The sequence below is a fragment of the Elephantulus edwardii genome, unplaced genomic scaffold, assembly GCF_000299155.1.
Source record: "Elephantulus edwardii isolate Elephantulus edwardi_28Jun2011 unplaced genomic scaffold, EleEdw1.0 scaffold00007, whole genome shotgun sequence".
Classification (NCBI taxonomy): Eukaryota; Metazoa; Chordata; class Mammalia; order Macroscelidea; family Macroscelididae; genus Elephantulus; species Elephantulus edwardii.
Window position 1 is genome coordinate 29,514,114 of NW_006399757.1, and position 14,699 is coordinate 29,528,812.

Here is a 14,699-nt window from a genome sequence, read left to right on the forward strand (position 1 = left end):
TGAAGCTTTGTCTGACATACTTTGGGCAGGCTGCAAGGAGGGACTAGTCCTTGGATAGGGACATCGTGTTTGGGAGGGTGGAGGGACAGACAGCACAAGAGAGGAAGACCCTCAATGAGATGGACTGATTCAGTGACTGGGGTAATGGGGTTAGTTAGGTGTGCAAAAGACAATAAGGTTGGCACAGGATAGAGCAGGGTTTAGGGCTGTTGTACATAGGGTCGCTATAAGTTTCAAGCAACTTGACAGCACATAACAATAACACCATTAACACATCAGAAGAGTCCCTGGAAGACATCATGCTTGGTAAAATAGAGGGCCCACAAGAAAAGAATGACCATAAACTAGACGGCTGCAACAATGGACCAACACATAACAATGATTGTGAAAGTGCAGGATTAGACAGAATTTTGTTCTGTTATACATTGAGTGCCTATGAGCCAGAAGAAACTCATTGTTATCTAATAACAACATTCCTTGCTCAAGCATGAAACCTCAGCATGCTATAAATGAGATTATTTGCACACCATTGATCCTAACATCTTTTCCCAAGACATTAATATCCTAAGTACACACTAATACAAAAATACACTAAAGTCTTCTTAGACTCTATGTTAAAAGATTTATTATTCTTTTCTTTTGATGATGAATGGTTTTTCCCAAAAATAGTATTATAATTTATGCTCAAAATGGAATTCATTGTGGCCATTATCAGATACACAGTGACTACTTCATGATTACTTCAGATAACCAGACATGATTATAGTATAGAACAATATGAAATAAAAATATTTTAAAGAGATCTAGTAAAAATTTTGTTTCCACATAGCAATCATCTTACAAAATATCTTAACTAGAGAATGAATTGAAATAGATAAATTTGTATCCTTAAAATATTTTATTAATGTGAATTCAATATTTCAAAAAATAAAGCACAATATTTTTATTAATATTCATATTATTTGCAATTAATGATGCTTGAAAATTTTGTAGTTTTAATGAGAGTAACTAAACAATATAAAATACTCCTTGAGGTAGAAATATTTTAAAACTTTAAAATGCAATTCACAATTCTAAGAAATCCTGTTTTATTAAAAATGCTATTATGGCCCCTTCCCCCCTAAAATGAATATATTTCTTATGGAAATGAAATTGAATTTGTTTCACTAAATAGAGTGATAAGTACTCTCTTGCACTCTGCCTTTACCCCTCAAGTTTAGATGTTTTTCAAGCGAATTAAATTATGGCTGGTCTTGTTACAGCTTACTGAGCTTCATTATTCTTTGAATCTATAATGTAATGATCACATTAAACAAAAACATGACAATGTTCATCCATCAAGAGTGTGCTTTCAGAGATCAAAAATCAAATGCCAAAAAGTGCCTAGCCTAGTAGGGTTCCAAGTACAATCGATACGACATTTCTTCAATGAATAAAAAGGCAATACACCATCAAGATACAGAAAACGATAGCTAAAGTTGACCATGCCCATTTGAGCTCTTTTAAATTTCTTCTAAGTTGCCAAGTCAAGCTAGTTGTTGTTGTTGTTGTTAGGTGTCACTGAATCAACTACAATTCATAGCTACCCTAAGAACAACAGATCCGAATCTTGCCCTATCCTGTGTCATCCTCACAATCTCTGATGTGCTCAAGTCCACTGTTACCATCAATGCATCTTGCTGAAGGCCTTCCTGTCTTCTGATCCTCCACCTTTCCTAGAACAGTGACCTTTTCCAAAGACCAGCTCCTCCTGACGATGTGGCCAACACATGCAAGATGAAGCTTCACCATCTTTGCCTCTAAGGAATACCTTGGTCGTACTTCTTTCAAAACAGTTATGTTTGTTCTTTTGACCATTCTGGTATTAATATACAATACTTCTGAGATAAAAAGCTGATGAAAGCTTGAAAAAAATCATAGCAAGTCAAGAGCAAAACTGGTCTGTTAGGGTCTATGGTACCGTGGCACCTTTCACATGTTGAAGCAGCGGCATTCAGCAGAAAATAGTCTTCTAGTCCACTGAGGGTTGCACTGTTAACCCAAAGGGTTCACAGCTCTCTGGTGCTTCAAATGCACCAGCAACTCCATGGAGATGAATAAGCAGCTTCCTGATGTGTGTTTTACAGCCTCGGAAACTCACTGGAGAGTCAGTTTTGAGTCAATTCTGACTCCCTGGCAGTGAGTGAGTGAGTGAATGGGTCAACTTCAGCCAACAGATAACAGATGAGCATACCAAAACTAAAATTCCTTGATTTCCAGTTAAGATTTGCCAATAGTCCACACAGCTCACATAACGTAAAAACAGAGCAACCAAAATATGACAAATCAAGATCCCTGAGTCAACAGACCAGGGCTGAGAAGAAGAAAAGCTTATGTAAAAGAATTTTTTTTCTTAAAAAAAAATTTTAAGCGATCACAGAATATAAGCCACTTACAGGTATATGCCCTGATGATTATAAAGGGCACACTGAAAGACTTATTAATAACGAATCAGAACTTCATAAATGATATAAGAATCATGAGGAATATAAATTTATATAAATAATTTCTCACTTTCATAATAGTATTTTTAAAACTAGACAATTTAATTAAAGGACTATATAAATAATCTATAGAATAATGCATAAGCTAGACTTCTGAATGGCACACACACCCATGTCCACCTACAGAAAAGATAAACTTCGCAATTATTGGCCTTTGGATTTAGTTCACTAATTGCATCCTGTATTTTGGAAGGACAATAAAAAAAAACACAAAAAACAAAACACACCCTCTATTTGCAGCTGCTTCTACAGAGCAACAAAAGTTGCTTAAGAAATCATATATACACATACGTGTAAAATTAGGCAAACAAGCCACTTTATTGCCCTGATTTAAAATAAGCACAATCAGTAGGAAAGAAAAACTCTCTACTATACAGCTTGATGAGCAGCTGAAGACAAGAATATACACACTCCGTTTTAGAATTCAAGATAACTGTCACACAATGAGTTTTGAATGAGATGAAGGATATTTATCCTCATGATTTTTCTAAACCACTGAATGAGCAAACAGGATTAATGTGGGCAACGGAACTCATAATAGACAATTACGTAAAAATTCTTATACCTAATCCGGAGACTTTCAGGGCAGAAAGAGAAAAAGCTTGTTCCTATTTAGTTTTATCTTATCAAATTATTCATTTGATAAATCGACGAGACCTTATGCTTAAAATAACTTTTGTAAAATAGTTGACAATAACATTTAAGTTATGAAGTTACTGTTAAAAGCTAAAGGAAAACACATCAACTATATCACAAGGGGGAAAAAAATAAATATTCTTTTAATACTATTATAAAGAAAACCAGAAGGCATGGGTCAGGTAATGATTTTTCCAGGAATCTGGGGCATGAAGAACATTGTAAGTAAGTGAAATATAGAAAAAGCCTTACTCTTGACGGTCGCTGTCCGAGTACAGTTGTAAAGAATGGCCAGTTCCCCGAACACTTTTCCTGGGCCCATAGTGCACAGCTTCACTCCTTCCTTCGTAACTTCCACCTTCCCATCTGAAATAAGAGAGAAAAACACGATTCCTTAATTCTGTCACATACTTGATTTCATTTTCAATATGATATATAATATGCTAGTCTATTTTAAAAAAAATGCAAAATCCTCACCAATTTACATAAGGTAGCTGTCAAGATTCAATGCTAGAAAAGCCAGAAAATACATGGACTTAAAGAGGGAAAATACGCATATGCTTTCTTGATCGCTGATCACTTTCACTTTTAGTTGTTGAGTGCCATCAAGTCAGAACCATTTCAAAGCTGACCTTGCTATGGATTTTCAGAGGCAGTAAATCACACAGGAGAAGACTGTCCATTTTTCTCCTGTGGAGCAGCTGGAGGATTCAAACCCTATACCTTTGGGTTGGCAGCACAATTTCTTAACACTAAACCACCAGAGCTCCCAAGGGCACAAAGAAGGGAGTAAAAGGAAGCACCAACTAAAGAGGGAAACAGAAATATTTACAAGGGTAAAAATATAAATCAATGATAAAAACCAACATATATGAAATGATGACAAGTGCAACAGTAGAAGTCAATGGTAATTTCAACTTTAAAATAATTTCAATCTGAATGACAAATGGAGTAATCTTTCTGGCTTGTACACTTCACACCTCGTAAGTCACGTACTATGGAAAAGAAAATGAGTTTGACTTTTGTCTATTATTTGACACTTGTGTTATCTTTTTATGTTCAAATATCTTATCTGACTGGGCAAGATTGTTTATTAGGCTCCCAGCACTGCCACACAGACTTTAACAAAAACAAGCTAAAATTGCTGTGGGGAAAGAGAGGCACCAGGACCACAAAGGAATTGGAAAATAAAATGCTGAAGGAGAAGAAAGGAAAGGAAACACTATACAACAGATGCACATGTGGGGCTTTAAGTATGGAAAATGGTATTCATAAGAGAAAAGAGAAAAACACATTAAAATATATAAAGGGGGAAAAATAAAATCATAGCTATGTAGATTAAAAATTCCATCACCTAACACAACAAAGGTAGGAAAAAGGCCAACACAATCTAGTCTCAGCTTAATCTTCCTACTATTCCTCAACCTAACTTATCCGCCGTCTGCAGAAGAACAAAATCTAATGCTTTGCAAAAGAATTATCTCCTACTGACTGACAGGCACCAGAGCCAGACAAATGTTTTCCAAACTTCAGGTCATCTTGTATGAACTCCTGAGTTGCTTCTTACTGAACATTTTATAGAGTGTTGATTTTAAAACTGTTCCTTCCTTTCAAATGCTGTATCATTTTATGCTAAGAAATAAACTCAAAACTCACTGTGTTGAGCTGACTCTGGCTCATAATGACCCTCCACTGGGAGGAGACCACGCACATCTCTCCCTCAGAGTCGTTTTTATCAGTGGAAGTCTCCTTCATGAATCTTTGGGTTAGTAGCATAATGCATCATGGGGCTACACCATCAGGGGTTCCCTCTAAGCAATAATGAACAATAATAACTGAAAATCACAAATTTGACATGCTAGGGTTTCCCCTCCCCTTCAAACACCTAAGAGGGTGTAGTGGCTTACTGTATAATGTATAGGACAAAAGTTGGCACTTCTAATCCACCAACGGCTCCAGAGGGGAAAGATGGGTGGTCTCCACTAAAAGAGTAGCTGTTTGTCGACATGGATAGAGGGTCCCTTTGAGTCAAAATTGACTTTATGGCAGTGGGTTTTTGGATTATTGATATAATAATTTGTTTATTTATTTCAAGGTTTCTCTATAACAATGGCACAGAATCTACTTTTTAGGATGCACTGTTCTATCTTAAAAACATTTCTTCTAAATGGTATCATTAGGTGAAAAAAGAATTATTGGAATTTGAAATCTTGTTTTAAGTTACAATTGAGTAGACTATGACTCACTGTAACTCTTTAAACAGCAGATCTGAAGTCTAGTGATTAGAATAAAGACACCCTAAAAATCTAATGACTACTCTTGAATCGTGTATATATGCCTTCATCTATGTAACAAGAATGAGCTAATCTATCAGTTCTGAGGGTCTGGATTCACTTTCTTTGCAGATATGACCACTCAAGTAGTCTAGCTTCCTCAGACACAATCTTGAGTTCAAGAAAGATATGTCAAAACTACTCCAGTAAATCAATCATCTCACAAGTATTAGCTTCTCTGTATGGTGTTTCTCCCTTCCTATCACTAAAAGTCTACTGCCCTGAACATTTCAACAGTGACAGACAAGTTCAGAACATAGTATGCTGGTTAAGAAATGGAAACTAACTGAGATCAGACTGGGAGTTGGATTGTTTCTCTTTTCTATTCCTCTTGTGACCTTGGGCAAGTTGCATCACTTCTCTATGCCTCACTTTCTTCATTAGTAAAATGAGTAACATAAAAGCATCTATCTACCTGACTGGTGGCTGACAGAATTGAATGAGATACAAGAGACATAAAACTTAGCACAAAGCCTAGCACATAGCAAATGTTAAAAAAAAGATAGCTTTTATTCTTGTTATTATTAATACAGAGGTAGGGTTGTTATAGTTAAATGAAGAACAATATTCGATCTATTGCAGCAGCAACAATTAATTCTCCAGATTGGATTATAAATTTATGTTTTGTAAATGTTGTTGTTGTCTGCTGTTGAGTTGAGTATAACAATCCTATGAACAAAAGACCTGAAATGTCTTTCTATAACTATCGTTGTTTCTCAAAGTTCATAGTTTCCAGAGGCATGCTGTTTAGGAAGTGGATGCCAAACAAAAAGCTTTAAAATTCTCTCTGTGTGTGTGTGTGTGTGTGTGTGTGTGTGTGTGTGTGGTGTGTCTCTTTCCCTCTCTCTCTCTGGTTGTTTAAAGAGAAAACTTTTCAGGTAAAATAAAAACTGAAGAAGAACACAGTAGATTAAGAAACCATGCTGGCTATGTCTGGGTAACACCTGATGTAGTTTTATTTCAACTAACAAAGCCTTGCGATGTGAGTTTCCAAAAATTACATAGCAACACATTTCCAAGAATTTCTAAAATGTTCTTAATTTAAAGGTCCAGCTTTGAGAATGAAAGGTCAAGTGGTCTCCTTCCCTAAAGATTACAGTGAGGAAAGCCCAATGGAGCAGTTTTACTTAGTAAGAAGTTGGTTTCTCTGTCTTTTTATTCTACAGTTAAAGGTTTTCAGTGGAAGGCTGGGGGGATGCGAAGGAGAACCATGGAGTTAAGACTGCTGCTAATAATCGTTAGAGTGTTTGAGGGCTGTGCATGCTCAAATCGTGGCCAGAGTAAATAAAGACAAGACGTATGACTAGGAGTCCTGTTTTAGCCCAGTAGTTTCTATGTGCCCACCTGTAAACCCATCATCAGAACAAATTAGTAAAATTCAGATCCACTCCCTCAGAGAGGTAGCAAATACCTCTACCACCTCCACATCCATCTCCCAAGTCCTACTCTTTTTACGTGAAAAATCATGCTCATATAGCACTACTCTGTTTCAAATTATGAACAAATTAATCTTTAATCATATTTTTCTCACATGACCTCCTAGAAGGCTCGTGGTCATGATCAACTTCTAAAAATTATATAAGACTCTGGAGTTTGAAATTTACACATCAATCTCACTTCTGACTGCAATTAATGTTCCTAACTCTATATTTGCATCATTTTTTTAATGTATTAAGTCATTTTTTTAAAGCTGGGTATAAATAATTACATGCATAAACTATTGATGTTGGTAACAGCAGGCCATATTATATATTAATTAGAATAGCAAAAACCAAAAGCAAACCCAAAACATCCACAAAAAATTGCATATTAGACACAAATAATATTTGAAAAAGATAACTGTGGATTTGCAGCATCATTTCTAGCTAATATTAAGCACTGGAGACTCAATACATTCATAATAATCAAGTAACAAAGAAAATCATACCAAAGAGATCGGAATGATTAAGCAAATTGAATACTGTGTTATTGTTTTATTAAAGTGATAAACAAAAATACATTGTTGTTAGATATAGTCAAGTCACCACTGACTCATCATGACCCTACACACGACAGAATTAAACCGTGCCTGATCCCGGGGACAGTGTCTATAAATTTCTAGTCTGAGTAAGAGTTTGATCACTTAATTCTCTCATCACCTATTGTATGGATGGAGAGAAAGTGATTCAGGGAAGCAGGAAAGACTGAGTGTTGAAAAGGAAGGTACTCACATTGCATTAATGAGAGATTTCAGAATAGAAATCTCTACGGCAGTGTGTTTACAAGAGGCATTCAGAAATATCCCAGATTCAGAACAGCTAGTAAAGCGAGTTACTGCTCTCAAGTAGAAAACTGGTTGGGGTTATTCAACACTCTATACATTAGCTTTGGGTAAAAAAAGTAAGTGATAAAACATTCATAAATTACTTTCAAGCTTAGACTGCACAGTTCATAGAAGAAAACTAAGTTACGTCCATGGGATAAACTCAGTGGCTCCCTAATTGAGCTTCCTTTAAAATATTGTGGCAGTCATAAAATAGGTAGGACTGACCAATGCCCTGTTCTTGTTGGTCTAGTTCATAAGGAGTTTCACTGCTAACCCAAGATGGAAAATCTCCCATGCAACTTAGGACACTCGATGGAGAGTCAGCTATGAATCAGATCTGACTTAATGGCAATGAGTTTGTTCTTAAAGCTGTTCGTTGTCCTTTTTTCCCCCTCAGTGATAATATCTGAGATTTTTTAAAAAAACAACACACAAGTCCCCTGAATAGCAATGAAATAAGCCTCTGAATTCTAACGAAGAAGTTCTATTTTGTCATATGTGGTTAGTGTGTGTTAGAATCCACTTGAGGGCACACTATCACTATGTGGTTCTTTCCATGACGGAAGTCTATGGGAAAGGGTGAGAGTACAGGATAAACAGGAAGAAGGATAGGGAGCCCAATTTTATTTTTGCCTGGGCTACACCATACTCTAGAAACTCTATGAACATGGAGAAATGATGAAAGTTACACAAGTGTTTGGGTCTTCGTTCATAGGGTAGCTATGAGTCGTCTATGACTCGATGGCACTTAACAACAACAAACGCCCCCACCAAACCCTGTAACAGCACAGCTTTTTTTATTAATTTGTTTTATGTTATGGATGGCTAATGTAAATTCTGTTTATTCAAAAAAAATAGAGGATGTTCATTAGCATTTCTACCTGAAAAGAATTGTAAATGTACATTATATGCAAGGTATGAAAGTAGATAAGATAGAGAAAGAGGCCACTGAGAAAGTCTCATGTTGCAATCGTCAGATAACTTCTAGTAAAAAGGATGCCTGAGGGCAGGAGTAAAGGAAATGGAAAAGATCTGGTGAGGACCTGAAAATTATGATGGGCATAAATAATCCAGTGGTGAGTAATTCCATAAAGTGTACTAATTTTATAAGGCATGGAAATAACTGTATGAAACACAATATGAATGAAGAATAGTGTGAAATATTATGTATACAGACAAATATAAAATAAAAAATATAAAAATAGCAACTACTGGGAACCCTGGTGGTGAAGTAGTTAAAATGCTTGGCTTCTGACCTTTAAGATCAGTGATTCAAACCTACTAGTTGCTTTGTAGGAGAAAGATTTAGGCAGTCTTTTCCTATAAAGATTTAGAGTTTCAGAAACTCTATGAGGTGGTTCTGCTTTGTACTAGTAGGTTGTTGTGGTTTTGAAGCAACTTGACTGCAGCAGACTTGACTTTGGTCCTTACTGACTCAAACCAAATCAAGATTATTGCTGTTGGCTGGTTCTAATTCATAGCGAGTCTCCACTGCATTTCCTAAGATGTAAAAATTAACTGGAGGAGACGGTCCCTCTTTCTTTTAGGGAGCCAATGCTGGATTTGAACTGATGGATGCAGCCTTCTGGTTAGTTGAGCAACCTTCCCCCCAACAAAAAAAAATTTAAAAACATATAGCACTTATAAAACTTTTGTCAGAGTTGGTGTCCCAGTCCTCACATCAAATATTAAGTCTGATTTATAATAATTCTGGTATGAAGATTTGGGGAAAGGGCAGATCATGAGGGAAATCTTCCACTTGGATATGTCAAAATACAAAGGGAGAGAGCAGTTAAGAATGAGTGACAGTGGAGAGCAGGAAATAGTAATTAGTAAGTTATATAATTATGAGAAACTAAGAACTTAGGAATTTGCAGGTATCTTTGGGGAGGACCCTGGCCTTTTCACAAGATGGCAAATGGGTACTTAATCAAATTTTACTGAAATTTCAAGGCTATTAAAAACAAATTTTGTCATCAGGAAATTTGCTTCAGCCAGAGCTCCTTTGCAAAACAATTCTCTGGTTTCTTAATGACTCTGATGAGGGAGAAAAAAAAGAAAAGTTTTCAAATCATATGGTTTAAAAATGTTTCTGGTTCTGCTCATTGGTCATCTGGTACTCAGTTTCTCCAGGAGATGAAATTATTAATTGTTTACTATGGGGATGTCTCCCATTGGTCTTGAAGGAAGTTCAACCTGGAACCTTCTTCATGGCAAGGATGGCAAAGCTTCGTCTCACAGACTTTGATTATGTTATCAGGAGGGACCAGTCAAAGATATCACCTGGGAAAGATGAAGGGGCAGAGAGAAATAAGAGGACTCTCAAAGAACATTATGCTGAGTGAACTAACTTAGTCCCAAAAGGACAAATATTGCATAAAGCCATTATTGTAGACTGAGGATGAGGATGAGTAAGGGGCGGTGGAAGCAGAGGGGTGAGGAAGGGCAGCGGGTGCAGTGGGGTGTTAATCATAGGATTGCACAATTTGATGGGGAGGGGGGGTAAAGGAAATGGGAAGGATATTTGTGAAAAACATTGTATTCAAACTTTGTAAATAAATCAGTATAAAACTAAAAGAAAAAAACAAAAAAATTAAAACAACAACAACAAAAAAGACTTCCAAGAAGGTGGACAGACAGTGACTATGGCAATAGGCTTCCAAAAGGCGGAGATCCTGGCAATGGTACAGGAGAGGGCAAGGTTCCCATCTATTGCTCTTAGGGTCCCTAGGAGCCATAGTCAATTGTTGTGTTGTTGTTAGGTGCCACTGAGTATGACTTCTTGCCATCCTGTGAACAAAAGGCTTGAACTCTGTCCTAGCCTGTGCAATCCTCTTCATCTCTGACACCTTTGAGTCGATTGCTTCAGTCACTGTGTCAAGCCATCTAATCGGGGTTCTTCCTCTCCTTTACTGCCCCTCCATTTTTCCAAGCATGATGTCCCTGTCTGAGGAATATCTTCTCCTAGTTACTTGTCCAAAGCATGAAATTCAAAGCTTCGGCATCAGTTCTTCCAAGGGGCATTCTGGCTGTACTTTTCCAAAAGTACATCGGTTTGCTCTTTTGGTAGTCTATGGGATATTCAATACTACTTCTCAACACCACAACTCAAAGGCATAAACAACACAAGATGTCCTGAGAACTTTTCTACAAATATTATTGTCAAAATAACACAACACTGTCACTTACCTATGTTACAATGATGTGTGTTCTACAGATGACCTAACCTTCTTGCCGAAAGTGAGAACGGAAATGCTTGCTGGAGAAGATCAAAGAAGACAGCCCTCAATATAGATTGCATTTCAGTGTTAAGAAAACTACTGATATTATGGGTAACATCATGATAGAGGAGAAAATATTGAGACTAACAATGACTTCATCTTACTTGTGTCCAGAATCAACACCCTTGGTACTAGCAGTCAAGAGACCAGGAGATACATTACACAAATCCGCAATCAGAGACCTCTCCAAATTGCTGAGGAGCAATGAAAACATTCTGAGGACTTAAGGATGCCTGATTCAGGCCATGATCTTTTAAATAACTTACTATGTATCTGAGAGTTTGACAGTGAATAAGGATGGCAGAAGAATTGGTGGTTCTGATCTGTAATGTTGGACAAGGTTATTGAATATCCTATGAACTGCCAAAAGAACAAAGAGATATGTCTTAGAAAAGTGTTCCTTGAGTGTTCCTTGGAAGCAAAGATGACAAAGCTTCATCTCACACAGTTTGGACATCTTGTAAGTTGAGGGTAGTCTTTGGAAAAGGACAGTAAGAGAAGAAGACCCTCAACTGTAAGGATTGATACAGTGACTGCAGCAATGGGCTCAAGGACGTCTGAGATTGTGAGGATGGCACAGGATGGACAGGGTTCAGATCTGGTGCTCACAGAATTATTCTGGGTCACGTTCGACTCGACAGTGTCTAACTAACAACAACTATCACTTAGTTGGCTCTGATTCATTGCAACCATCCGTTGGGTTACTAAGGCTCTCAATTCTTATGGAAGGAGACTGTCCAGCTTTTTCCACTGGAACTGCTGATGGATTTGAACTGTGAGAGAAACACGACCTTTGGGTTAGCAGCACAGTGCACTACAGACGGCTTCCAACAGTCTCTCCTAAAACAACACTTTACTAAGCTAACTCAGGGACAGTTATTTAATTTCCATGGTGCCTGTCTTCAAACAGAGAAAACTCAAAAGCCACTGCATTCTAGTCAGAACTGCCTCATAGCTTATCATCCAGCAGGAGAAGGCTGCTGATAGGGACCTCTCAAAAGTGCTGAAGAGCAACACTGTCAATCTGGAGACAAAGGTTCACCTGATTCAGACCACAGTTCATGCAATTACTTGTTACGCATCAGAGAACTGGACAAGGTCTAAAGATGACAGAAGATGAATCAATGCCTTTGAGTTGTAGTGCTGGAGAATAGTATTGATCATAACATGAACTGCTAAAAGAACAAACAGGTTTACCCTAGAAAGGGTGAAACCAGGCTGCTCCCCAGAGGCAAAGATTTTGAAACTCCGTCTGATATACTTTGGGCATGTTGTAAGGAAGGACCAGTCACTGAAGAAGCACGTCATGCTTGGAATGGTTGGAGGGACAATGCAGGAGAGAAAGACCCTGGATGAGATGGATTGACAGAGTAACTGAGGTAATAGTGGTAGGTGTGTCAGAATCAATGAGATTGACTCAGGAGAGGGCAGGGTTCAGAGGTATTGCTCACAGGGTTGTTATGAGTCACAGGCAACTGAATGGCACATAACAACAATAACAACAATGTAAAAATGTGCTGTACCTGAGGAAATTGTCCATGTTTCTCTCATGGAGAAGCTGGTGAATTCACACTGACAAAGGTATCACTTTCAGGTTACAGCACCACTCTGTATCAACTAAGCTACTTTTGCAAACAAAAAGGGGCTCATAAATATAAATGACCACTGCTGTGATCATGCTTGTGTGAAAGCCTTAGGGTGGCATTTTTATTATATTGCCCTGTACAGTCCTGAGGAAGAAAACAACTATAATTAAAAGCATTAACTGCATAATCCACTTATTGATGGTGTATTTATAACTTACTTCACTCAGTGGCTCAGTAAATTTACCCCATGACATTTTTTATTAGACAGCTGTATTTCTACTTTAAATGATATCTACACAGACACAGAATAAAATAACACACACAAACCGACACACACACTCTCTATATACAAGATTGGTATTTTACAAGAGTGTATAGGAATATTTATCTACTCCCATTTTTCTTAACAATGAGAAGAGAGAAATAAAAGTAAAACAGAGACAAACTGTGTACCCTGCAGAGTATTTTGAACTTGTATGAAAGACAAAGTATTCCTTCTTTACTTATCCATGTATCTGCTTTCCTTCTGTGCATAACATCTCACCTTGGGGCAGTTCAACTCTCATACTTTATAACACTCAATTAACTCTACCACCTAAACCTTTGTATAACTTCAACTGTTTATTCAATTAGCCTCCAGACTTGTACATGGACATTTCCTTGTATATGTCTTTTATATTAAACTGCCATCCATTTAGAGTAATGTCTTATTTGCACCTAGGCTCATGGAATCTTGTCTGTTGCTAATAAAGATTTGATAACCATGACTTTATCTCAAAAAGGGGATGAAGCAGATTGAAAATCAACAGCATAAAGTTACTCTAATTTATTGGAGTACTTACTTGTTAGAAATCTAACATTATAGATTCCATCTTATCCTTTGTCAACTAACTTCAATTGGCTCAATGGCCATCTGGCCTAACTCTCACCTACTACAGTTATTTTGTTAATATGTCTTTGGTTACATGAGGGATAAGGGGAATGCTTTAATCAATTTAATTTAATCAATCTAATTTAAAACTGAAACCTAGAGAGAATTGATGCCTTTGAATTGTGGTGTTGGAGAAGAGTATTATACCATGAACTGCTAGGAGAACAAACCGTTCATCTTAGTGAGGGTGAGACCAGGATGCTCCTTAGATGCAAGGATTCTGAAGCTCTGCCTGACATGCTTTGGACACATTGCAAGGACAACCAGTCCTTGGAAAGGGACATCATGCTTGTGAGGGTGGATGGCCAGTGGAGGAGAGGAGCCCCTCGATGAGATGGATTGATTCAGTGACTAGGGTAATGGTGTTGGGTATGTCAGAGACAATTAGATTGGCACAGGATAGAGGAGGGTTTATGGCTGTTGTAACAGAGGGCTGCCATGAGTCACAGGCAACTCAACAGCACATAACAACAAGCAACAAGATATCATGGTTCAGTGCAAACTACAAAAATATAAACTTTACTTTGGACTAAAAATAACCATTTTATCTTAGAATAAAAAAATTCTGGCTCTTAAATTTACATCAACCAGCCAATTCTAGTATGTTGTTGCTATTTCTTTGGTTTCAACAAAAAAACTAAAAGGATTGAAATAGGTAAAGGAATGTGAGCTTCTATCTTTCTTTGAGCAGTTAATTTATTAACTAAGAACCCAATTCTTATAGAAAAACATTATAAATGACTCAGGCTCACTCATGAATAATTTGTCCTTATATAAAAATGTCCTAAATAATTTATCTTTTCCAATTTAATCACTTATAAATGATGTTAAGGGCCGTATTTCTTTTTTTATTCCCTTCCCACCCCCAGATTTTAGTTCATCTGCTGTTTCATATCAAGAACAGAGATAGTTTATCTGAGGGACAAGGTTTTTATTTTATCATCTTCCTTAACATTTATCTTATACTATATCTACACCCTAGAGAAGCAAATAAAAAGAATTTAAGCTTCTGCTTCAAGACAGGTTAATGCTATCAGTAGATAGAAAATAAAAATAAATGATATTTTATGTTACAAAGATTATT

At 37.0% G+C, this 14,699-nt stretch overlaps 1 protein-coding gene across 2 annotated transcripts in view; it reads right to left on the reverse strand.

The window, feature by feature from the left end:
• The window catches only part of PRKG1 (protein kinase, cGMP-dependent, type I), a 1,522,098-nt gene that overhangs the window by 908,201 nt on the left and 599,198 nt on the right, over positions 1 to 14,699 (reverse strand). For both annotated transcript variants that reach the window (XM_006880306.1, XM_006880307.1), the window contains exon 3: positions 3,432 to 3,545. In XM_006880306.1, the coding sequence (XP_006880368.1) occupies positions 3,432 to 3,545 (114 nt within the window). The remainder of the gene's footprint in view (positions 1 to 3,431; positions 3,546 to 14,699) is intronic.